The following is a 23,851-nucleotide window of genomic DNA, read 5'->3' as shown; positions in this document are numbered from 1 at the left end:
TGCACAGAAGGGCACAGTGGAAATAGCTAGAGCTACCCTGGCAGCCTTGTACCAGTGGAAAAACTTCCTTCAATCAGCCTAAAGACAAGACCTCTGAACTAGGACATGGCCAGCTCAGAACAAAGGAGGCAGGGCTGCAGACAGACAAGATTCTAGCATAAGCCCTGACAAATCAAGACTGATTGGTCCAGTATCTCACCAGTTTGGCAAGATTAACAATGTCTACATACACAACCCAGCAAGAGATGGTCGACTCCCAGCAGAACTAATTCCATATAGGATATATTATTTTTATTTTTATACATTTAATGCCGAGAAAACAGCCATTTTGATAAGACTCGTCTTGCCCACGGTGCACATGACATTCAGAGCCAGAGGGAACCCATCACAGTCCACAGCTTCATTATTTCCAACCTGCAGGGACACATCCTAGAAACGGATCCAGTACATGGCACTGCGGATACGGTTGTAATCCAAGAGCTGTTCAATGGGACCTGAGTGAACAGAACAGGAGTTAGTCATCAGAGATGTAGTTAAAGTTCCTGTGCAGTTTCCCATGGTCTTAAAGCCGATGGTGGCAGAGCAGACTGTGCCCACAATCCAGGGCAGCTATGCACAAACCCAGGCAACTACAGCTCAAACCTGCATCAGGAAAACCAGCAGATACCACCTCCTGACAGAGAAATTGTTACTTGTTTCCTCAGAGTAAGTTGTCTTCTCACACTACTCTGCAATGCTCAGTACAGCTCCACATGCAGGTATGAAATACAAGGAGCCACCAAGTCATGGAGATTTTGGCTAGTTCATTCCAACTTCCTGTTCAAAAACCATCTCCTTTTTCCAAGCTTTGAAGGCCAGAGGAAACAGCTGCAAGGAGGAGGGTAATCTACAACATACAGGAAGGAGGCAGCAGAGCGGAGCTGAGCTGCTCAGGCAGGTTTTCCGAGAGGAATTTGTCCTTGGCCAGACAGACATGCCAGAGCAGCACAAGAGAATCAGGTCCCTTCACTTCCCTTACATAAACCATCATGACCTCAGGGTAAGGACACCTGGCAGATGCTGCTGGGCCCGCACCCAGCTATGGGACTCCCAATCTTAGTCATGGCTCCACAGCAAGTAGAGAGGTGGGAGGACAGCCATCAGCTCACTGCTACTGGGTCTCCATTACCTGCAGGTTTAATCTCCTGGTAAATATGCCTTGGCACATCTGATGTGCAGAGGTAAGAGGATACCAGCAAAGAACCAGAGTGGTTAGGAGGCCAGAATAGACACATGAAAACTGCCTGCAGCTCACTTCCACTCAGCTCTTGACCCCTTCCTGTTTCCTGAGCTACCATGTACCAATTGCCACGTACTACTTACCAACCGCTGCAATTGCCGGGCATTTGTCATAAATGTATTTACTGCAGACCTCTCTCACCATTCTTGCATCAACGGCCTAATAAATATCAAAAAAGCAATTAATGACCCTTCTAGCAGACATGCACTTCTCAAAGATGGAAGTTACTGTTGCCATTACTTATCAACATCATAAAAACAGACAGTCAGACCCTTGGGGGCCATCTGCACCAACTATCCAGCTCCTGTCTGCGAGGATGGCTCATGTTCTACATGGCGCATTCTTCTGAGGGTACAGAAACCATGGCAGTCCACAATCTGAAGCCTTCCAAAGGATACAGTGGCTGCAGAATTACACAAACTAGATGCTGGCCACCTCTAGGGAAACTGTTAAACGAATTTCAAGTTGTGCTGCTTAACACAGGCACATGCCCTCTTTCTGGGATGGACTGAATCCAGCCACAGGGACAAAGGATACACCTAGTCCATGCCAGAGATTCAGACATATTTATATCAGTGAGCTAACCACCTGGACTCCAGTCAACTTGACTCAGGGATAAGTAAGCCTCATGTTACTGCAGCAAACTAAGGCCAGAAAACACTGACACCAACCATGCTCAGGTACCCCAACCAAAACAAATGGATACCTACAGCAATCCTGGCATCCCACTCCTCCAGAGGGATACGGCGTCCATAGTTTAAGAGATGGCTTCCAATATTCTCACACACTGGTGTAGTACCTAGACGTTGAAGGTATCGCATGGTCAGCATAGCAGAAAGCCTTCCAGAATTGCACAGCCTGATCATCAGTCAAAGCAAATAGAAGAAACTCTAGCCATTAAACTGGCTTCTAATGAAGTACCAGTCATAGTTACCACTCTAAGCAGCTCCAGTAGGAGTTAAGCAATACAAAGATTGCTTTGCCAGGTCTCCAAAGTGCTACAGCCAAGGCGGACCAGTTTGAGGGTCTCAATTCTAACTTAACCAGGCAGCATGTTATTCACTCTCAGCAACAGAACAACTACAAGTTTACAGAGTCAGAGTTAGCCTGGAGCACAGCAGGCTAGGGTCAGCTGCTTTGACAACATGGCAGGAAGAACACAGAGCACGGGAAAGAAAGTTTTGCCCAGTGCCTGCCAGCAGTACTGCAATGTCTAGCAGAGCTCCTGCTCCCCAGGAGAGACATAAGTGGTAACCCTCTGAAAGCTGCACAGTGGTCAATCCATAAACCAGAACATACCATCCAGTTGAGCCACCATGGCATTTCGGAGATAGTTCTTGGCTCTCTTCACCTCTGACTCTGTGGTACTAGTGCACAGACGCATCCTGGAAAGGAGATGGAAAGACCACTGAAGTTCTTAGACATTTGTCTGCTCAGACAGAAAATGAATTCTTCCCTTTCCCAACCCTCTGCAGAAATAAGCTATTATCAACATCACTTGTCTTGCAGGCTTGAAATTAATTCTTGATCACACAGAGCAGCTAAGAAATGGGGAGCACTGAACAGCAGGAGGTAAGAGCTCAAGCTTACAAGTGGGGGGTATCAGCCAGCAGGTTATACACTGAGTTACACTCACAAAGGTCTAAGCAGCCCTGGTGCTGGCTCTAGCTGGCACAGCAGCAAAAGGTTTGCAGTACGCTATCACAAGAGAAGGCAGGCATGTCAGCTATTCCCACACATGGCAAGCTGCTACGGAAACTGATGCTGAAAGAACAAGACAGTTCCACAGAGTCTGTTTGGACTCCAGCTGCTAAATCCCTTCCTCCCCTGCCAACTGCAACGTCTCTGGGGCAAGGACTAACTCCATCTGCTCCACACACAGCACAGCTCTGAATCTCAGAGGTAGCTTCGAACCATTACTGGGATATACATATATACAGCAAGATGGACAGACAGAAGGCCCCAAACACAGGCATGACTCCAGCAGCGGGGCATTTATCAGCCACAACACAACAGTCTGAAAGGCAAGAACTCTGCCTGCTTTGCTCAGGCTTAACAAGACAATAGAGATACGTCTCTTGGGCACCCAGGAAAGCCTTGTCTCTAAGGAATGGTCTCACTTGTATATAAAAAACCAAAGCCTCAGCACTAATACTCAGAAGCATGAATGAAAGACCTGAAGAGCCCCAAGGGATTAAAATAGCTCCTCAAAAGCCACATCCTAAGACATTTACAGAAAGCACTTATAAGATCACTTAATCAGAATGCGAGTTAACAAGAAGTTCATAAAGAGACACAGATCTCTGAAGACCTCATACACTCCGCTGACCAGCTCAGTCTCCCACAAGAGGGTTAGATCTTAAACTGCTGCCAAAGTTGTACTTACCACTCCCCCTGAGCACAATACAGCATATCATCTATGGACAGAGGATCGGAAACAAAATGGAAACCGAAGAGGCCAGTATCAGAGTAAGAGGTGTTGAACGTCTGGAAACTGTGGCAGAGATTATGCTCCACAGCAAGTGTAGCCAGCCTGCTGGACTGATTCTGTAAATAAGGAGATACCATCAGACATTTCAGTCTTGCAGCTTCCTCACAGCTCAAATTCTTTCCAATTGAGCTGTTTTCACAAAGACCACAGACAAGACAGAGCGGAACACTTCGCTGAAGGAGAGCTTAATTTAGACCCTTCATGTGGTCAACAGATGAGATTCACTGCTGGAAAAGCCACAGACAATGGCCTAAGAGCCCATCCAGCAAAACCATTTCCTTTCCCAGCCACAGATGAGGAGCTGGTATGCATACCACCACAGCAGTGGGAGAAAATGGGAAGTGCAAGGTCTCCCATTAGCAGGGGTTAGCACAGTTATGCAGGCCAGACAGATTCCAGACAAGAATGGATGCAATACTGGAGTTTTAAACAAGTTCCACTTGCTTTGCAGTTGTAAGGCAAGCTTGCATCATGAGACTACAGACTACCCTGTCCTGCTTCCATCACCACCCCCACCGAGTAGTTATTTTGTGAGGGTAGGAATAACCTCTTGATAATTCATCAGCTAAACCTCTTCCAAACTTAGCAGGGAAGGCTCAGTTCATCTCCCAGCATCACCTCTCAAGAACTGTCTGGATTAGCCTCGATTACACTTCTATCCTACTTTCCAGACTCCTAACCACTTCATAGTTGGAAGCTAACCACAACAGCCTCCCATAAAGCACATTTGCCCAGGGTCTTGTATTAGGTTTGCATGGCAAGGTTTTGGTAGCAGGGGAGCTACAGGGTTGGCTTCTGTGAGAAGCTTCCCCCATGTCCAATAGAGCCAGTGCCAGCTGGTTCCAAGATGGACCCACCACTGGCCAAGGCCAAGTCCATCAGCAACAACGGTAGCGCCTCTGTGATAACATGTTTAAGAAGGGGGGAAAAAACCCCAACAACCTGTGCAGCAGCAACTGCAGCTGGAGAGAGGAGTGAGAATATGCGAGAGAAACAACTCTGCAGACACCAAGGTCAATGAAGAAGGAGGGGGAGGAGGTGCTCCAGGCAGCGGAGCAGAGATTCCCCTGCACCCCATGGTGAAGACCATGGTGAGGCAGGCTGTCCCCCTGCAGCCCATGGAGGTCCACAGTGGAGCAGATATCCACCTGCAGCCCATGGAGGACCCCACGCCAGAGCAGGTGGATGCCTGAAGGAGGCTGTGACCCCCTGGGAAGCCCATGCTGGAGCAATTTGCTGGCAGGACTTGTGACCCTGTGGAAGGGACCCACACTGGAGCAGGCCATGAGGAACTGTAGCCTGTGGGAAGGACTCATGTTGGAGAAGTTCATAGAGGACTGTCTCCTGTGGGAGGGACCCCACAAGGGAGCAGGGGAAGAGTGTGAGGAGTCCTCCCACTGCAGAGGAAGGAGCAGCAGAGACGTGTGATGATCTGACTGCAACTCCCATTCTCTGTCCCCCTGTGCTGCTGGGGTGGGGAGGAAGTAGAGAAAATCAGGAGTAAAGCCAAGCCCAGGAAGAAGGAAGGGGTGGAGGGAAGGTGTTCTAAGATTTGGTTTTATTTCTCATTATCCCACTCAGATTTGATTGGTAATAAATGAAACTAATATCCCCAAGTTGAGTCTGTTTTGCCCATGATGGTAGTTGGTGAGTGATCCCTCCCTGTCCTTATCTCAACCCATGAACCTTTCGTTATATTTTCTCTCTCCTGTCCAGCTGAGGAGGGGGAGTGATAGAGCAGCTTTGGTGGACACCTTGCATCCAACCAGGGTCAATCCACCACAGATCTCCATAACACTTCATATTAAAAGGCTCTAGGCTCTCCCTATCACACTCACAAGCCTCTTACCTTACCACCTCCAAAAGTGCGGTCATAGCGTCCAACGATAGCATTAGCCACATTGAGGACAACGTTGTCTGGATCAGCCCATCCTGGCCCCTCCACAGCAAGAGCAATATGGGCAACAGGCAGAGCATCATCTCTGGCACGGATCTAGAAAATCATCAAGGAGCGGGGAAGAACTGCATGAACACTGTGGCTTTGTCTACAGCCTATTGCAATGCCAGGCTGAAATGAAATAGTCTCAGGCACTACTGAGCACAAACCACCTGCTCCAATATGAGTTTTGCAGCACATGATGTGAGCAACAGTCTCACATTCCTAACAGATTTGGGTCCTATCTAAAACCCAAGACGTTGTGGCAATAAGCCCCAAGAACAGAACATGGGGGCACTACCAAGATGCTGCATCATCAGCTTCTCTGAGATATACAAACAGATTTTTCCTCTCAGAAGCAGCTATAATTCCAACAGTTTGGCAACAGCTGCTTGTTTTGTTTGGGACCAAAACAACTTTACCTCACTCCCTGTGAAGCGACAGCGCGGGAGCATCGGCACAGCATCCTCTTTGTATGTAAAAGGCACTCCACTGAAGTGTTGCCTAGCTACATCTACCAGCTCTTTGTGGGAAATACCTGGCAATAGAAGAGAGAAAGATTTGCAGTCTTAAACAGCTTAATTTAACAAAATCATCTGATTTTACATTAGAGGTGTGTGACAGGGGTTTGATCACCAGCTTGAAAACACCCAGGCTTCCCAGAATGACAAGGATCTAGAACTTACCTCCAGCAGCTGCCAGGACCATACGAGGTGCCTTGAAGTGAGCATCAACATATGAAACTAGATCTGCTCGAGTCAGATGCCTAGAAAGAACAAAGAGACCCAGTGTATCAGCATCTCTGAGTTGGAGGACTGAGAGGCTTAGGAGAAGCAAGTTCACAATGCAGAGACAGCAGTGATTTTGTTGATTCTCTTAGTTACGGGGTAATAATAATTTTTAGAAGCAAGACTGTACTGTCTGCATTTTCCCTGTGTTCTAATGCCAGAACACAGAGAACAGAAACCAGTGGCCAAGGAGAGTTAAGGACAGACTTCAATACAGACTAGAGAGTACTGACCTTGGGCACTGAGCTACCAGTACCCTAACAGGTGTGTATGCTGAAGGCCACTGCTTTAACAAGCACCCCTAGCTCTTAATTTATCTAACGGTGTCAAACTGACAAGTATGGGAGGAGGTTCAACCTGGCCCTACCAACCTCATGTCTTGCATGAGGGGGATTCTAAAGAATGTGTGCAGCATTACACTTTCACCAGCCCCAACGGGAAAAACACAGTCAAGACACAACAAGAAGCCCAGGGGCACAGATCACTTCTGTGTGCAGACTGGTTTCCTCATGCAGTCACCACTACTGAGAAGCAGCAGTCATGCACCCCAAGGACTGAACCCACGGGCTGTGTACCACATCCAGCCTATTGCTCACTTGATGTTCTCTGTGGTCCCCTCAACAGTGCGGGCCAGAGCAGTCCCCTGGAAAGCAGTGGCATGAAGGTAATCAAAGGTAACATCCGTCAAGTTGCTGTCGATTTCTTTCAGCTCCTGGAGGATGACACCACGTTCCTTCTCGATCTGAGACTCTTCCAGTGCACAGTTCTGCACAATGTCAGCAAGAAGCTCTACAACTGCAACACATTTCCTATGTTAGCAATCCTGCTGCCTGACTGCTACCCAGTGCTGCTGAAAGGAGAAAAGACACACAGGCAGCAGGGGCACTGCAAGAGGAACGAGCAACAAACCACGCTGGGGAGGGGATGCAACCTAGAGATGAGTACTACCTATTCCCACAGCATCAAGGAGGGACAAACAACACTGTTTTAGCATGAAGTCTCCAAGTCAGCTTGCCAAGCATCACTGCCAGCAGAAAGCAGGCAACAACTGCAGAAGGTGAAGCATGTCAGAAGCAAGGTACTGTTGCAGATACACATCAAATCCTTACAAAGATTGAGACCTCTACAGCGTAGGCCCACATCTACAGTAGGGCCCATAGCTCTGACTCAAATCACCGCCTGTGGACAAAACCAACCTGAAGAGGAGTCTGCACATGGTACAAGAGCACAAGCAACACCTGCAAGAGCTGCGCTGAGGACTCCTGACACAGTAGCTGTCACTGACCTCAGTTTCTCAGCTCCATAAAACAACCACAGACTACTGAACACCCCCTCTCCCTCCTGGCAATATAGTGCAGCCTGACGTAACAAGAGCTTTGCAAAACTGGTTTTATGAACACATGAACTTGCAGCCTTGATGCACCATGTCACAGCAGCACTCTCTTCAACTACCTCCAATTTATGGCTCAGCTATGACTTCATTCCCTGATCTGTTGTTAGAAAGGATGCTGGTAGGAGAGAAACACAAAGACAAGTGCTTGCTTAACCTCCAAATCAGACTTTGCCCGCTGGCCATCCCACCTTTAGGCATGTCCTTGGACAAGGCTTTTATGTAATAGGCAGTCTGCTCACGCGAGGTGTATCCGTTCAGGTGAGCACCCATACTCTCCACCTCCTTTTCAAAGGCAGCACCAGGACGCTTCTTTGTGCCCTAAAAAACCCCCAGATAAACACAATTATGAAGTGAACAGATTTCCCTCTTGGGCAGAACTAAAGGAAGGAAAAGAACATTAAAAACCTAAAACGGTAAAACCTGTCACACGATTCATAAAAGCCAAGAGCAAGTGCAGAAAGGAGATTTAAAACATGGCTTATTTACCTAGCTAATGGATGGCTGAGGTGTACTTTGAAAGACCAATAAAAACCCAGCAGGGAAGACCTGCGCTAAGAGACAACAGTGGCCGAAGATCACATTCGTGGAAATAAACCAAGAACAAGCCTAAATCAAAAATAAGCAGGTTTCCAGCTATCCAACCAGCAATATTCGGAAGCCAGAATGGGAGCAGAAACCTACTTCTAATACAGAGCTCATCTCTTAAGGAGCAAGCCAGATGCTGCAGTTGCGTATGATGGCACAGGCTGGACTCAACTCAGCAAGTCCCAGGCTTAGATGCCTTCTGCCCTAGAGCTGTTCAGCAGACACTTACATTATTAGAAAAGTAAGAGCTGTAGCCTCTAAACTCTGCTGGTCCACTAAGAAAACCAAAGAAAAATAGATGGCTACAGGAAACGCTGCTTTGAGCTCTGCCTGCTAACCTGAAGAAATATGGTTCATAATGTAGTCCCGCATGTGCGCTACACAATGGCTGGGACAGTCAGTGATTGAAACCACAGCATCACAGACTCAGTCTTGCTTGTTACTTACAACTTTTTTCCTTTAAGAGGAGCAATATCAACTAGTAAATAAGAGTTGCCTTAATTCACGCATGCTTGCAAGTTGTCGCGTATTCAACCAAAGAGCACCATATAGGCTAGGTACCTTTTCAAGTTTATTTTTATACGAAGTGCAAAGTCTCTGGGACTCAGATGACCCAATTTATGCCCTCTTCTAATGACTACAGCCTCCGAAGCAAGAGCGCAATATATAACTGGAATACTTAGAACAGCTCTCCATGCAGTCCTGTGCCAGACCTAGCACAACTCCTTACCTTAAAGGCCAGATGTTCCAGGAAGTAACCGGCCCCACTGTTCTTCTCGTTTTCATGGCGGCTCCCCACGCTGATCCACACACCCACCTAACAGTAAAAGCACCATATTATTAGAATAACAATACACATATTAGAAAAGAAAACAAAGAGCATGTTCAAGCCTCATGCCACAAATATAACAGCAGGAGCAAGAAGTTTGCTCCACAGACATTGCACTAGTAGCATCAAAATAAGAACAAGCACCAGGAACTGTTTCCTGTACACGTTTTGGCTTTTTTTCTAGCAGCTTCACAAAAGCCTTTGCTAGTTTTGCCAGATATATAACTACTACTGATCACTTACTGCTTACACAAAAACTGTAAGGCTGAGAAAACTTGTAGAGCGTGAAAGCTTGACTACAGACTTATACAAAGCCAGGCTAGGCTTTCTACTGCTACATTAATCCCACCAGTTAACAAACAGAAGTGGTAGGGTCTCTGTCAAAAGCTTCAGTTCAAATAGGGGTTTGTCACTTTTAGAAGACCAGCTACAGAGTAGGCAAGGCTGCCTTTCAAGTAAGCCCTTAACCTATCTTAAACTTACCGTACATGTTGGCTGATTGGACTCCTCCGAAGCTACTCGGAGACCATTGTCTAGAGTGGTGACTTGGGTCTCAGGGATATTATGGAGTGTCTGGGCATAGGTGGCAGCGCCTCGGTTCCTTGTCAACAAAGCTGCCTATAAAAAATAAAGGCTATAATCACCACTGACCAGCAACTCCCCTCTGCAGGGCAGACCTCCAGAATGCAGACCGCTGCGCACACAGCTGGCCGAAGCTAGGCCAGACAAGCTCTTTCACGTTTATATTGAGGAGTTCCCGTTACACACCGTTTGTTAACCGGCGAACTGGAAACCCTCCGCAGCGCCAGAGGTTTCGAGCTGGTCGAAAACCCCAGGAAAGAGTCCCATGAACCGGTCAAAACCCCGTACCGGGGCGAAGGAGGAGGGCGAACAGCAGGCCCCCGGCAAGCCCCGCAAGCAGGGGGGTTTCCATGGCGACCGCCGCCCGCCCCGCACCGGCCGCCGCGTCCCTGTGACCTTCCCGGCCGACCGGCAGGCTAGGCCCGGCAGCCCCACTGCACCGCTCCCCTTGCCGGGCTTCCCCGGCCCACCTCGCCGCTGACCCCCGCCGCCGGCCGCGGTGAACTCACGGAGGGGCGAGGACCCCACAGCAAGGCCCGCCCGGCCGCGCACCCCGCCCGGCACACAGAGGAAGCCGCCATCTTGTCCCTGCCGCCGCCGACCGAGCGGGCTGCAACGCGCCTGCGCAGGAAGGAGGTCCTTGTGGGCGGGGAGGCGCACGCGCACGAGGCCGAGCGGCCGCCGGCGAGTCAGCGATACGCATGCGCACGAGGAGGCGGCGGTCCGCGCCGGCGGAGAGGGGCGCATGCGCAAAGTCGTGCCGGCGCCCGGAGGCGCCCCCCGGTGGCGGCTGGAGCCGCGGGGCTGCCCGGGGCATGGGGGGTCCCGGGTGGGGGGTCCCCACCCCGCACCGCTCCCTCGGCCGCAGCTCCGCGGGCCCGGAGCGGGTCGCGGCGGGGGAAAAGTGGCAGAAAAAGGCCAGAGGGAGGGGGAGTGGCAGGCCAAGCCTGCCCGCAGGGAGGGCCAGGGCCGGGCCTGGGCCCAGGCGGGCAGTGCTCACCAGTGCCAGGGTGCAGCGAGGCAGCGCTGCTTGTGGTCACCTTTATTGAGGAAAGTGCATTAAAACGAAGCCTGAGAAATGGTACACGGTTTTATCTGTGACGCCAACCCGCTGCCGGGAGCGGGCCCCCCCTTTGACCGAGTCTTGGGGCCCCTCTGCCACCCCCCAAACCAGAGCCCGGCCTGGTGGGACAGGCCCGTGCCGGGGCCGAGCGGGGCGGCCAAGCGGGCACGTTGGCGTGATGGCCTGCGGCAGCTCCGTCGCAGGGGGAGCTCACGGCCGGGGCAGGGCCCCGGCTCTCGGAGTCCGGAGGGGCTGGTGGGGGTACGAGGCCTCCGGGCCCCGGGGTGGGTGAGTTGGTGCCATCAGGGTGGCAAAGCCGTCCTCGCCCACCCGGCTCCTCGGGGAGACGTCTTCCTCTTGCAGGACTACATCCTGGTGCTGCGGTCCACCTAAGGGGGACAGACGCGGAAGGGTTGGCTTGGCTGCCTCCCTCCCATCACAGTCACAGGGACGGCGAGGCTGGGTGCTTACCAAGGTCTGGTGCTGCTCCCCACTGATGTGGAGCACAGCATCGTGCACCGAGGGGAAGAAGCAGTGCTTGGTGATGGCTGAGCTGAAGAAGTTGCCCCGCTCCAGCTGGGCGAGGACGGGCTCTGTGTGGAGAGAGAAACATCCAAAGCTGTAGGAGCTGGCTGAGCCCACCATCCCCCACCCGGAGCAGCCTCCCTCCCCCTGCGCTGCGGGGGACACCAGGGCCATCACCAGGGATCCAGCTGCCCTGCTCGGGGCTGCAGGGCTCAGACTGGGCCCACGGGACAACCTGCAACACCTGTCCCCTGGGGAAACCCTGGGGATGGGGACACCATGGACGGAGCTGTGTCCTGAAGGGGTGGGTATGCCTAGCAGGGGCTGATGGCTCTGCAGAGCCTTCTCACCCGGGCAGCCAGCAATGAAGACATCCGCTTCTATCTCATGGAAATCTCTGAAGATCTGCAAAAGAGAGAAAACATTTTGCCTGGGAAGAGGGACAGGCAGCAGCCATCGGGCTACCCTGCAGGGTCCTGGGGACACCCGCGGTGAGGCTGCCAGCCTGCCTGCTCCCCCAGCCCCTTACGTTCTTCAGGATCTTGATGGAGACAGTGTCCACGAAGCTGACGGGGCTGAAGTCCAAGATGATGGCGTGGAAGCTGGGCTGGGGCAGCCCCAGGGTGCGCAAGGTGGGCTTGGGGGGCGTGCTGCCCTCCGCTCCGCTCAGCTCAATCACTGCCACGCCCGGACCATTCTCTCCATCCTCTGTGTCCTGGGGGAGGGAAGGAGACCCGGCCTCACTGCACGGGGGCTGGTGGTATCCCTGGCTGGGCAGTGTCCCCTGTTGGGCGCGCCCTGCCCTATCGCACAGTGGGGCTTGGCGAGGCTCTTGGGCTGCGTTAGGGCACAGGCAGTGGGTGTCCTCGGGAGAGGTGACTTGCTCGCACCTTCACCTACTTTGGGCTCTTTCTGGATGCGCTGGGACCCAACCCTCTCTCCAGTGACCCTCTCCAGAGCTGGGCTCGTTAGCTGGCACCAGGTCAGCCTTTGCTCTTGCTCTTAGTTCTGATAAACTAGCCAAACAGCTAATGACTCACTGGCTCCACCACCTAATCATTAAAGGCCTGGCTTTCCCTGCCGACCCTGGGTGTGACGCCACAGCCCAGCCCCAGTGCCTCTTTTCACCCAGTGGCCCCAGACTGACCCGGGAGCCCCACGGGCCACCAAGCCCAGCAAATACATGGGGTGGAGGGCCAGGGCCAGGCAGGGAGGCGGTACAGGGTGTCACCAGAGGGGTCCCGGGTGGCAGGGAAGCACCTTTTTTCTCTTTGCCTTCTCCTTCTCCGCTTTCTTCTGCTGTTTCTTCAGCTTCTTGAGGGCCTTCTTCTTCTTCTCGATCAGGCGGTCCACATTGATGCCACTCTGCAAAACAATGCAGCCACGTGTCCCCAGGTGCCCCAGGTGTCAGCAGGCTGGGGACACCAGGGGGCTGGCAGCTCTCCTACCTTTTTCTTCAGGGCCTCAGCGTACAGCTCCACATTGGCAAAATAGAGGGTGGAGGAGGAGCGAAAGATCTTCACACCAGGGACCTCCTGTGCCTGGAGGCAGATGGGGAGGGTGCTGCCCCAGGAATGGAGTCCCCTGCTTCCCTTCCCTCCCTCCCCCAAAATGCCCCCCCCCCTCCTTTCACCAGCGAACAGCCCCTGGAGGTGCTTTGAACTGCCCCCCCATTGCAGGCAGCTCTTCTCCCACCCCCCTGGTGCTGTTACCATCTGGTATTCAGCCACATCCCTGTAGACATCGGTGTCGGAGATGCGCCCCAGGATGGAGTAGTGGGGGCTGCAGGGAGCAGAGCAAGGGGCTGAGGTCACCACGGGCTTCCCCTGCCCTCGGGACGCAGCACTGGCCCCAGCCCCAGGGTACTCACAGCTGGGTGCGGAAGATGACGGTGAGCAGCCCGAAGGCTACTGAGGCCCCCAGGCCGATGTCCAAGTTCAGCATGAGGGTGGCCACAAAGGTCACAATCCAGACCATCTGGAAGGGAGATGTGGTTAGCTGCAGCACGACCTCTCTGCCAGCACCTGCAAGCCTCAGGGAGGGTGGAGAAACCCTCTCCAGGGACAAGAGCAAAGTCCCAGGGCCAGTCAGCACCTTACCAGGTCCACCTGGTTGGACTTCCAGAGCGTGCGGAGGTCACTGAACTGCTTGAACATACCCTTGAGGTTGATGATGATGATGGCAGACAAGATGGCCTAGGAGAGAAGTCCCTGCACCTATGAGGATGCTGAGGGCAGGTCTGGGGCATGGCCCTTGGCTGTTCCCCTGCCACACCACGTTGTCAAGGGACGGGCACAGGGGTGGGACGTGGCACGGAGGCTATGGGACCAGATGTACCTTGGGCAGGTCCCGGAAGAGCTCTCCGATCTTCAGGATGGTCACCAGGATGACCAGGGATGAGATGACACCAGCTACCTGAGGGGAAAGAAAGTGGGAGGTGAGAGGTGAGCCGCCCACTGCTTGCTGTGTTCCTTGCCCCAGGTCCAGCCCCACGGAGGGAGGCAGCATCGCCCAGACCCACCTGGCTGTTGCCCCCTGTGCTCTCCTGCACCAGGCTCCGCGACATGGAGCAGCTGATGGCAAAACACTGGAAGAAGCCCCCCAGGAAGTTGCAGAGGCCCAGCGCGATCAGCTCCTGCAGGGACAGAGCAGCGGTGTGGGAGCACCATGCCTACCCCCGGCTGCAAGAAGTACAAGCTTGGTTTTCACCCAGGGAAGGGGCCCTGTGCGTCAGAGCATCACCTGGTTGCTGTCCACTTTGTAGCCATGCTTCAGGGCAAAGATCTTACCCAGGGAGATGCAGATGGCGTAGCCCACCACAGCAATGGCGAAGGCATTGCCCACAACCTGCCCAAAGTAGCTGACGTTAGGGACCACAGGCGGCTTCAACCTACAGCCGAGACAGGGAGATGGGGCTCAAAAGGGGGGTCCCGCGGGCAGCGCGGTGCCCCAGCACAGCCACCCTCACCGCCCGGCCGTGCTCACCCGCTGGGGATGTGGCCCACCACAGAGATGCCAAATTTGGCATTGAGGTTGACGCCATAGGAGATGCCAGTGGAGACGATGATCTGGGGGAGGATGGCTGGAGTGAGGGAGGGCCTTCCTGCACAGGGACCATGGTGGAGGAGGAGGAGGAGGAGGAGGGGACGCATGCCCTGGAGCTGCACTCTCCAAGGCACTTCATCCCACCCTTCTCCACCCTGGAGGGGACAGGGCCACCCATGGCTGGGGTGGCCAGCTGGGGAGGCCACGAGGAGCTGGGGCAGCTCTGGATACCGTGATAAGCTCGATGGGGATAGGCATGGGCAGCTTGGTGGCGAACTGGTGGTTGAACTCTTTCACGGCGAAGATGGCCACCATGGCAATGATGGCTGTCACCAGAGTGCCCACGTTGGTCTGTGGCAGCTTCTGGCAAATCTCAATGAAGGTCTAAAGGACACAGGAGGAGGGAAAGGGCTCAGGAAAGCAGATTCCTCCCTGGCAGGTTTTGGGGGGCCTCCATGTGCCCCACAGGTGAGCACCTAGGGAGTCCTAGGCAGCAGTGAGCCCCCACTCACCATGAACAGTGAGAGCGGCCCTGAGTGCTCGCCCAGGGAGACCCCAAAGACATTCTTGAGCTGGGAGACGAGGACATGCACGGAGGCAGCAGTGGTGTAGCCACGCACCAGCGGGTCCGAGAGGTAGGTCACCACGAAGCCGAACTGCAGCAGGCCCAGGGCCACCTGGAAGGAGAGGCAGCAGAAGTGACCCACAGCTTGTGGCCCTGGGACACCACGGCCCCCCGTTCCCTGCGAGGCTAGGCTGGGGCCCCCTTACCTGGAATATGCCCGTCAGGACAGTGATGGTGGCCACCAGCTCCACCCTGGCAGCATCCCGCCGTGCCTCATTGACTGTCAGGTTGCTGCCATTGACAGACTCCATGAAGTTCTCGCTGGGCAGCAGGGAGTCCGTCACGCTCCCGATCATGACGGAGATGACGGCAAAGGGGCCTGGGGACAGGCAGGGTGTGGGCAGGGAGCCCAAGGTCAGCACCAGGACCTCTCTGAGGTCCACAGGCACCTATCCCCTTGGGCTGGGCTCAAAGCGCACCCACTGTGCTTTGGCTCTGGTTTGGCCAACCACCTTCTTGGTGGGGCAAAGTAAAGGCAAGAAAGGTCCCCCCCAGCGGTTGATGTGGTAATGCTGTGCTGTGGAAGAGGGCTCACCCCTGTCATACTCGCTCCCTCCCCACCGTCCCTGTGGGAGCACACGGTCCCTCAGCTCACCCACGGAGTTGTGCCTGGATGTCCCAAAGAAGAAGTAGAGGAAGACGGGGTAGAAGGAGGAGTAGAGACCAGTGACGGGCGGCAGCCCGGCCAGCAGTGCGTAGGCAAGTCCTGGACATGGCAGAGGAGGGAGACATGTCACGGATGGCCGAGCCCTGCCCCCCCAACCTGCAGGGGGCCCCTGGCAACCTGGGCATGGCATCACTCACCCTGGGGTAGGTGCATGATGCCCACGCTGAAGCCCGAGACAATATCCCCCAAAAGCCAGTCCTTGACTGGGTAGCGGGGAATCCAGCGCAGGAAGGGCAGGAATCGGAAAAGCAGGGACTTGGCAGTGGAGACCGAGCATCTGGTGGGGAAGGAGCAGGAGCCGGGGCTGAGCTCAAGTGCAGGGGCTTGGAGACATCAGTGGGAGTGTATGGGGCTCCGTGGGAAGCAATGGATCCTGTGGGACACCCAGCTCCGTCCACTGGAACCAGGTGTCCCTCCAGGCAGGAGGATAGAGTGGGAATGCGGATGTTTGGGCTTGGGGGACCAGTCCCTGGTTCTACACCGTGTCTACTGCAGGGGCTGGGACAGCCAGAGCCAGGCTCCCCGTGGCAGTGGGACTGGGGTACACTGTGCCTGGTGGGGTCCAGGCACATCCCCTTGGCCAGTGCGGTCCTACCTGGTCTTGCGGAGACAGCTGCGCAGTGAGGGCTTGGTGGGAGGTTTCCGCTGTGCCACCTCCTCCAGGTCGGCCTCGCTCAGCACTTCACGAGGCGCTCGGTGGCTCAGTGCCATCTCCACTGCCATGCCCATCTGGCCCTCCTGCATGCCAGCCTGCTGCAGGGACACGACGGACAGTTCAGCCACATCCCCACGGCTGGGGGCACCTGGCACCCTACTCACCCCGCAGCCCCTCCTGCAGCACTGCTCGCCCCACAGAGCCATCCCATCCCGGCCAGGTGTGCAGGATCGGCCCTGCGGCCAGGGGTGAGCCGAGCTTTGGGAGTCCTGAAGCAGTGGCAGCAGCTCACAACAGAGAGTGGCAGGCAGCCAGCGTGTGGGCAGGGAGGGAGCCGAGGCCTCGGCAATCAGCACTGCCTGCTCCTGCGCTGCGCCAGCCCCATCTGCCCCACTGGGGTGCACAGGTGGGGGCTGCCAGCAGAGCTGCCCCAGGTGGGGTCCCCCTCTGCCTGCCCACACAGGACCCACCTCGGTGCTAACCACCCTTCTCCTCCACGTACCGCAGCGCAGCCAGGGCAGTGGGCCGGCACAGCCGCCGAGCAAAGCCCCAGCCACCCCACAACCCTGTCTGCAGACTTTGTCCCTTTACACATGAGGGGAGTAGGAATGTCAACCTCCAGCGAGTGTCACGGGCTCACCATCTCTCCGCCACCGCCCTCCCCAGACCCTGCACTGCGGAGCAAGGGTGAGCCCGTGGGCATGGAGGAGCAGGGCTGGGATCTTTCCCTTCACAGGGCTGGGACGGTGGGACCAAGGCTTCTCTGTACAGATCCACAGCCTAGCCTTGCTTGGGGCTCGAGCTGAGAGCTGCCACCGTCCTGCCGGGCTCACCCAGCTGGTGGCCCTGGCTGGTCCCGAGGTGCTCGCTTGCAACCAGACCTGCGAGCCACTCGCAGGGTGCCCACGGCTGTGCCAGCCCGACTCCCCACATTTCCCCCAGCCCTCCTACCTGCTGTGCCCAAGTTGATCAGGTGTCACCAGCCAGGTGCACGCTCTGCTCCCTCCTATTTATTAATACCAACCCGTGATCTTTGAAACACTGCTCCCTGACTCCTGCCCTCCCTCCTGCCCTGCTGAGGAGCTGCCCGCTTCCCAGCCCCACTGCTGCATGGCACTCGCCACACTCCCTCCGGTGCCCTGTTGTGCTGGATTCCCTGGCTGTGGCAGGCCCAGGGCTGCCACCGCTCTCCCCAGGGCCATCCCATCCTGTGGACTGTCCTGGCGAGTCTCAGCTCCTGGCCCGCAACAGTGTCCAGGGTACTCCCATGGCCCAGCACCCATGCCGCGTGCAGGGCAGGGTTCTTGCCACCGGGCACATCCTGGTGCCAACCCCCTGCCAAGAGCTGCCAGGTGCTCACCTACCCCGGGGGCACTGTTCAGGGGATGCTCGGGGTCCGCCATCACCTTCCTGTGCCCCCAGGGCTCCCATGGGTGTCCCCTCCCCACTCCATGTCCTGGAGCAGGAGCTGTGCCTGGGCCAAGGAGAGTTACTCACAGCCTCCAGCCATGGCGTCTGGGGTATTTTCCACCGCCTCTGGCTCCTGCTTACCTGCTGGAAACGGGTGTGCTGTGCCCTGTGGAATGCCCCACTCTCCCACAGCATGCGCAGACCCAGCCGTTATCTTATTCCAAAGGTCCCCAGCGGGCACCAGAGTTGCGCTGAACCCATCACGCCTTCCTGGGCTCCACCACAACCTGGGACTGCCATTGGTTTTGGAGAATTTCTGAGTCAGGCTTGGCCCAGGCCTATGGGGCCATGGCAGCGGAAATCCAGGCACCCATGGGCTGGGCTGGCTGGTGCCAAGGTGTGGGGTGAAGCGAGTGGAGAGGGCAGGGCAGGCTCCAGGGAATCCTGGGTGCCCTGGGTGGTGGGATGGGGCTGGTGAGTGAGCAGCATGAGCGGTGACACCTGGGACCGCACTCTGTGGGGTCGGAGCGACTCGTTCCCATCCCTGCTGGCTGGGTGGGGGGAAACCCGTGGCCACCATGGCTCTCCCCGTGGTTGGCATAAACTGGGTCCCACAGCAGCTACATGCAGATTCCTCGGCTGCCTTTCAGCAGTGGGGCTGAGCCTGCTCCCCTCAGCCTCTCCCACATCCCCGGCCCCCCACTGTCCCACCCTCATGCCCATCAGTCCCACCACAGCTGGGTAGCAGCTTGCCGATGCTGACACAGGCTCCTGCCCGTGCCTGCTGCCTCCGCATCGTGTATCCGCTCACCTGGCACGGAAGCAGAGGCCATCACAGGGCTCCTGCTTGGTAGCAACTGATAGCGCCGGGTGCCATTTACTGCCTCCTTATCGCCGCTCCCTGTCCCCACCCTGTGCCACTGCTTCCTGCGCCCCAGCCTCCAGCCCCTGCACCCCGGGCTGGCTGGTCTGCCTGTGGCCCCCCCCTTGGCTTCCCCAGCCCCCCAGCCCGCTCTCCCTGGTCCCTCGCCCCCAGGCCAGCCTCAGGAAGGGCTGGAGGACAGGACCGCAGCTCCTGGCATCGCCAACGTGACTCCCTGGGGGCCGCCATGAATCCGGCCTCCCCAGTGCTCGGGGGCTGCCCTGGGCTGGGTTAGGCTCAGGCCAGCGCTAAGGACAGATCCCGTGAGGGACGGAGGGAAGATGACTGATGGCGACCCTTGCTCAAGGTGCCGTGGATCAATACTGCCCTTTGCTCACCTGCTCTTTCCCCTCCAACAGCAAGAAAGGGAGGGACGGAGGGCCCAAGGATCACGCTCGGCCTCTTCTCACGCTTCCCTCTCCTTGCCCGCAGCCCGGATCGGCCCCGCTGAGATCATGCTGCCTTCGGACAGTGGATTTCTCCCCTTGGCCTCACCCAGGCTGCTGGCCAGGGGTGCCAGCTGCTGCCAGGCGTGGGCCCCGTGGCTAACCACAGCCACTGCAGTGCTGCAGACCTGCCAGCCAGGACCAGGGCCACTGGGCACCACTGCAGCCAAACCCATCTCTGGGTGAACAGGCTTGGACAGAGCCAAGTTTAAGCAACTGGCAGCACCTGAAGTCCCTGTGACCTGGTCACCTTGTCCCGGGCCACAGCAACTCCTCTTCAGCCCAGGAGCTGGCTGTAAGCTCCTGCCCAAGCCCCCTCCCAGCATTGCCTCAAGCCCAGGCCCTGTGCCCATAGCCCCGGCCATGGATCCTGAGCATAGGGAGAGACGGCAGAGAATCCAGGACCATTTTATAGACTTTTATTTCCAAATCTGGCGCTTCCATGATACACTTTTACACAGCCGGGGAGGGGGTACGGGCATCTCCCCGCTCCCTGCCCACAGAATTGGGAGATGGAGAGAGGAAAAAACCAAAACAACCAAACCCCCCAAAGAAACAAACCCAACCTAAACCCAAGGAGGATGCTCCCCAGAGCCCAGGCCACAGCACTACAATCGGGGACCAAGCCACAGACTGACTCCTGCTTCTTGACCAGCCCAGCTCTGTGGCAACAGCCACCGGCTCCGCTGCTCTTTTCTTTTTGGCACTTGTCACTTGCTCTCCGTTTGGCACCACCACAAAGAGCCCCCATGCCCAACTTAGCAGAAACACGGGCCCTACAGCGCAGCAGGGACAGGAACCCAGGACTCCAGTGCTACTGCTGTGCAGCTGGAGAAAAACATGTAAACGAGCTTGTTCCCGAAGGCAAAGACGGCAGGCTTTCCCTCTGTCCACTGGTCCCGAACAGCATGTAAACATGTCAGCAGGCCCTTCCCTCCCCATCCCCGGGAGAAGGGCAGCAGCAAGCCTGCCTCATCAGGGCTGTGACAGGGGCAGGCAGCCCCTGCCAGGCCCATAGCACCCCCATCACCCAGCCCTTCTGTTCCCTCCCCACTCTCCCCACTGACTTGGGGACGTAGCCAAGAGGCCTTGGCCTCCCTGGGGGCCTGGAGGACAGTGGCACAAGTCCTCTCCTGTAAACACGTCAGGCTGGGCTGCAGTAAGATGCTACGGCAGCATGGTAGTAAGGCAGTAAGGAGCGTGCTGTCAAGCAGCCCCAAGAGCACCACAGGGGCAGCCGAGCAGAGGCACCATGCTCGGCAGCTGAGAAGGAGTGTGCCAGCCCCCGGAGCCAAATGCCCCTGGCCCGAGGCTGGGGTAGGCACAGAGGAGTGTCATCTCACGGCAGGGCCAGTGGGAGCCCGGGGCCATGCCCCCAGCCAAGCAGAGAAACCATCAGGGTGGTCTGAATTTCCAGAGAGGACGAAGTGCTGTTTATCTCCATCTCCCAAAATCCAGGCCACTCTGAGCTGGGTTCCTCTGCTAGCCAGGGACCGCAGGGATGTGTGCATATGTATGCAGGGAACCAGCTGGATACAACTTTTGTAGGCAATGCTGGACCCCAAGACTGGAGCCACATCGTGTTCCTGCAGATGCTAATCCTCCGCTGGGTGAGCGTCAGCTCTGGAAACAGCCTAGCCTGCTACTGAGCAGGGCTAGGGTCATCCAGCTCCTTGCCTGGACCCACAAACCAACAGAGGTTTGCTCTGTAACACGCAGGTTAAAGAGCGTAACATACAGTGGGTAAAAACATAGTGCTTATTTGCTGAGCAGAGGAAACCAGCACTTACAAGAGTAGTACCATCCTGGTACAGGACAGGACTGAACAGCAAAGTTTGTTTCCTTCCCCAGTGGATCCCTAGTGCTGAATTTCCTGCCCCACTCACTTGTGGTCTCGCTGGCACACAGCCTCAGTTCATGGACAAGGGGCAGCTCCAAGCGGGGTCCCACAGGAGGGCAGAGGGGGGCCTGGCTGCAGCACCAGCACGGCTGCAGGGGGCTGAGGGACGCCAGGCAGGAGGACGGCACCGAGACACGTGTGGAGCTGCATGGTGGGAGGGCAAGGGGCAGCGGGACCAGCTGTCCCACAATGGGGATGGGACAAAGTGGTGCTGGCAAAGCCATAAGGGCTGCCTGGCACTGTCTCTCCAGTCCGCTGGGGTTATGGTCCCTGGTACCCCCAGCGAAGCTGGCAAAGGGCTGTTGGTGAAACAAATGCTCCAGGTCCTGGGAACAGACCATCCGTAAAAATAACCATAGAAATTTCTCTTCTCTCTGATTACAAAGATACAAAAAGGTAGAAAACCCTCCCCTGCTGCCACATCCTGGGCTCTGTTTCCATCCCCCTGCCCCTGCCCACCCTCCGCGCACACACACGCAAACCCAGCAGACAAACGGCTCGCAGAGTAAGAGCTCAGCCCTGGGGGGTCAGAGACGCCACCCTCGCCCAAGCAGGCTCCTGCTCTACCTGTCACACCAGGCAGGTGATGGGGACCATGGTGGCAGATGAGACCCTGGAGGCTCCCAGCAGTGGGTGGTGTGGGCTGCCAGCCCCTCAGCCCAGAGGACATGGGAAGGCAGGGTCGGTTTTGGGCCTCTGACCATCATCAGTTCTGGCCCCTGCCCCCTGGGAACACCAAACCTCAGCTGGCAGCACCTGGCTAGGCGAAGGGCCCTGCTTCTTCTGTCTCTCTTGTGGACAGCTTCGGCCCCTCAGGAATGGCCCTCGTTTCTCGTTATTCTTCTTGGAGGAAAGAAAAACAGCATTAAGCCATGGCATCTCCCCTGGGCTCCAGCTGCATCCCCAAGCTATGCCAGATGGGGACAGCGCAGGAACCCACTCCTGTGTCAGGGCAGGAACAATTGTCTCCAAGTCCCTGAGTTCAGGAAGAGGAAAGGAGAGATGATGGGATGGGATGGGATGGGATGGGAGCAGTGCCAGCAGGGAGCAGACCTGGAGGGGAAGAAATGACAGACTGGGACAGGGGCCCTGGGAGATATGTGGCTTGGGCAGGCAGGGCTCCTGTAGGACTTGGGTCTCCTCCTCCTCTCCAGCCAGCCTGGCCCTCGCACACATCTGCTCGTTGGGACTTACAGGTGGCACTAAGCAAGAGGACCAGCCCTGAGGTCGGCCTGGCTGCACAAAGCATCTTCCCTGAGCCCCCACAGACCACAAGTGAGGGCCATCACTTCTGGCAGAGCAGGCAGACTCAGATACACTGATGTTTCTGCTTGTGCTGCACTGCAAACACCCAGAGCTGTTGCACCTGCAGGTTCTCCCTGCCCGGTCACTATTCAGGACCAGGAGACACCTGCCACTCACCCCAGGGGCTCGCCCTTACACAGCCCTCTCCCCCCAAACCCTTTGGGAAGAAGCAAGGCAGGTGAAGGTGAACGATGCATGAGACCAGCTGAACAAGGCCTGGTTGAGGAAGGGACACACTTACTCTGAGTCTGGTGACAGCTCTGAAATGCTGTGGGAGGTGGCGGAGCGAGGTGTCGAGGGGCACATTGCAGAGGGTGTCGAGGAGGTCTGCACAGCAGAGGGGGTGGTGGTGTTCTGGGGGCCTGAAGGCGTGCTGGAAGATTGCACCGAGGACAGGACGGAGGAGTTAAAAGAAGCAAGGATGGAAGAAAGGATATCTAACTGTTCAGTGGAAGGATGCCGGCTGGGAACGGTCTCCAGGTTCTCTCTAGAAGGCTGCCTCCTTGACAGTGGCTCTAGGCTTTCCCTAGACAGCTGCCTCCTAGAGAGACTCCCCAGGTTGTCCTGCGAGGGATGCCTGCTAGGCACTGTGTCCAGAGGCTCTCTGGAATTAGACCTTCTGGACAGAAAGTCCAGCTGCTCCCTTGAAGTTTGTCTAGCTGATGCTAGCTGGTCCCTTGAAGGCTGTCTTCTAGAAAGCAAATCCAATTGTTCTCGAGAAGTATCTCGACTTGGCAGGATGTCTATTCGGTCTCTGGATGCTTGCCTACTTGGCAACGTGTTTAGCCATTCTCTAGAGACCTCTCTTACTGGCCCACAGTCTAGCTGCTCTCTTGACCCAAATCTGCAGGGTAAAGTGTCAAGGTGGTCTCTAGAGCCCTGCCTCCGGGGCAGTGTGTTCCCATGATCTCTCTGACTGGGTCTAGCAGCAAGTAGATCCAAGTTTTCCCTAGATCCATGTCTGCTCGGGGTACCTTCCAGGTGTTCAGTAGACCCATGCCTGCTGGGGATAGTGTCCAGCTCCTCCCTGGACCCATGCCGGCTGGACACAGCTTCCAAGCACTCTCCTGAATTGTGTCTACTCAGCTGCTCCCGGGACATCTGTCTCCTCATCAGCATGTCAAGCTGCTCCCGTGACGAGTACCGGCTGGCTGGCTGTGACAGACTGCCTGCCCCAGAGTAGATCCTGCCATAGGAGGCAGCGGGGACAGCCCTGTGACCCAGCGTGGAGGTCTTGTACCACGTCAGCTCGTTGGTCATCCTGCCAACGGATGGCAGGCCTTGGAGAGTTGGAGGGTACTGGAGGCGGTTCTTCAAAATCCCTGCACCGGACAGAAAGAGAAATCAAATCTTTGCTTAAGAGTGAAAAAAGAGCATGAAAACAGGAAGAGATAAGCCATACCTC

The 23,851-nt window shown here is 56.0% G+C and overlaps 3 protein-coding genes across 3 annotated transcripts in view; all 3 read right to left on the bottom strand.

Moving 5' to 3' along the window:
* Positions 1 to 269: 269 nt before the first annotated feature.
* LOC126049636 (cytochrome b-c1 complex subunit 1, mitochondrial) lies at positions 270 to 10,522 on the bottom strand. Its single transcript, XM_049826349.1, has 13 exons — positions 10,393 to 10,522; positions 9,785 to 9,919; positions 9,203 to 9,289; positions 8,076 to 8,205; positions 7,091 to 7,289; positions 6,393 to 6,472; positions 6,129 to 6,244; positions 5,620 to 5,763; positions 3,666 to 3,826; positions 2,579 to 2,664; positions 1,990 to 2,078; positions 1,363 to 1,438; positions 270 to 494 (listed from the first exon to the last, which is right to left on the bottom strand). The coding sequence occupies exons 1-13, from the start codon at positions 10,462 to 10,464 to the stop codon at positions 430 to 432; spliced, it is 1,440 nt and encodes a 479-aa protein (XP_049682306.1). The 5' UTR covers positions 10,465 to 10,522; the 3' UTR covers positions 270 to 429.
* Positions 10,523 to 11,142: 620 nt separating this feature from the next.
* On the bottom strand, positions 11,143 to 16,537 carry SLC26A6 (solute carrier family 26 member 6). Its single transcript, XM_049826343.1, has 19 exons — positions 16,404 to 16,537; positions 15,946 to 16,085; positions 15,737 to 15,847; positions 15,288 to 15,460; positions 15,029 to 15,193; positions 14,748 to 14,900; positions 14,457 to 14,539; positions 14,214 to 14,361; positions 13,993 to 14,106; positions 13,809 to 13,886; positions 13,571 to 13,666; positions 13,342 to 13,448; positions 13,184 to 13,253; positions 12,920 to 13,012; positions 12,732 to 12,836; positions 12,001 to 12,186; positions 11,822 to 11,876; positions 11,418 to 11,539; positions 11,143 to 11,335 (listed from the first exon to the last, which is right to left on the bottom strand). The coding sequence occupies exons 1-19, from the start codon at positions 16,535 to 16,537 to the stop codon at positions 11,312 to 11,314; spliced, it is 2,157 nt and encodes a 718-aa protein (XP_049682300.1). The 3' UTR covers positions 11,143 to 11,311.
* A 3,114-nt stretch (positions 16,538 to 19,651) lies between these two features.
* CELSR3 (cadherin EGF LAG seven-pass G-type receptor 3) overlaps positions 19,652 to 23,851 on the bottom strand; it is a 34,802-nt gene continuing 30,602 nt past the window's right edge. Inside the window, exons 35-36 of the mRNA XM_049826329.1 lie at positions 22,688 to 23,768; positions 19,652 to 21,984 (exon numbers count right to left, since the gene is read on the bottom strand). Of these exons, the coding sequence (XP_049682286.1) occupies positions 21,954 to 21,984; positions 22,688 to 23,768 (1,112 nt within the window). The 3' untranslated portion in view covers positions 19,652 to 21,953. The remainder of the gene's footprint in view (positions 21,985 to 22,687; positions 23,769 to 23,851) is intronic.

This window comes from Accipiter gentilis, chromosome 23, assembly GCF_929443795.1.
Source record: "Accipiter gentilis chromosome 23, bAccGen1.1, whole genome shotgun sequence".
NCBI classification, from domain to species: Eukaryota; Metazoa; Chordata; class Aves; order Accipitriformes; family Accipitridae; genus Astur; species Astur gentilis.
The sequence above is the reverse complement of the archived record's forward strand: the minus strand, read 5'-3'. Positions and strand labels throughout refer to the sequence as shown.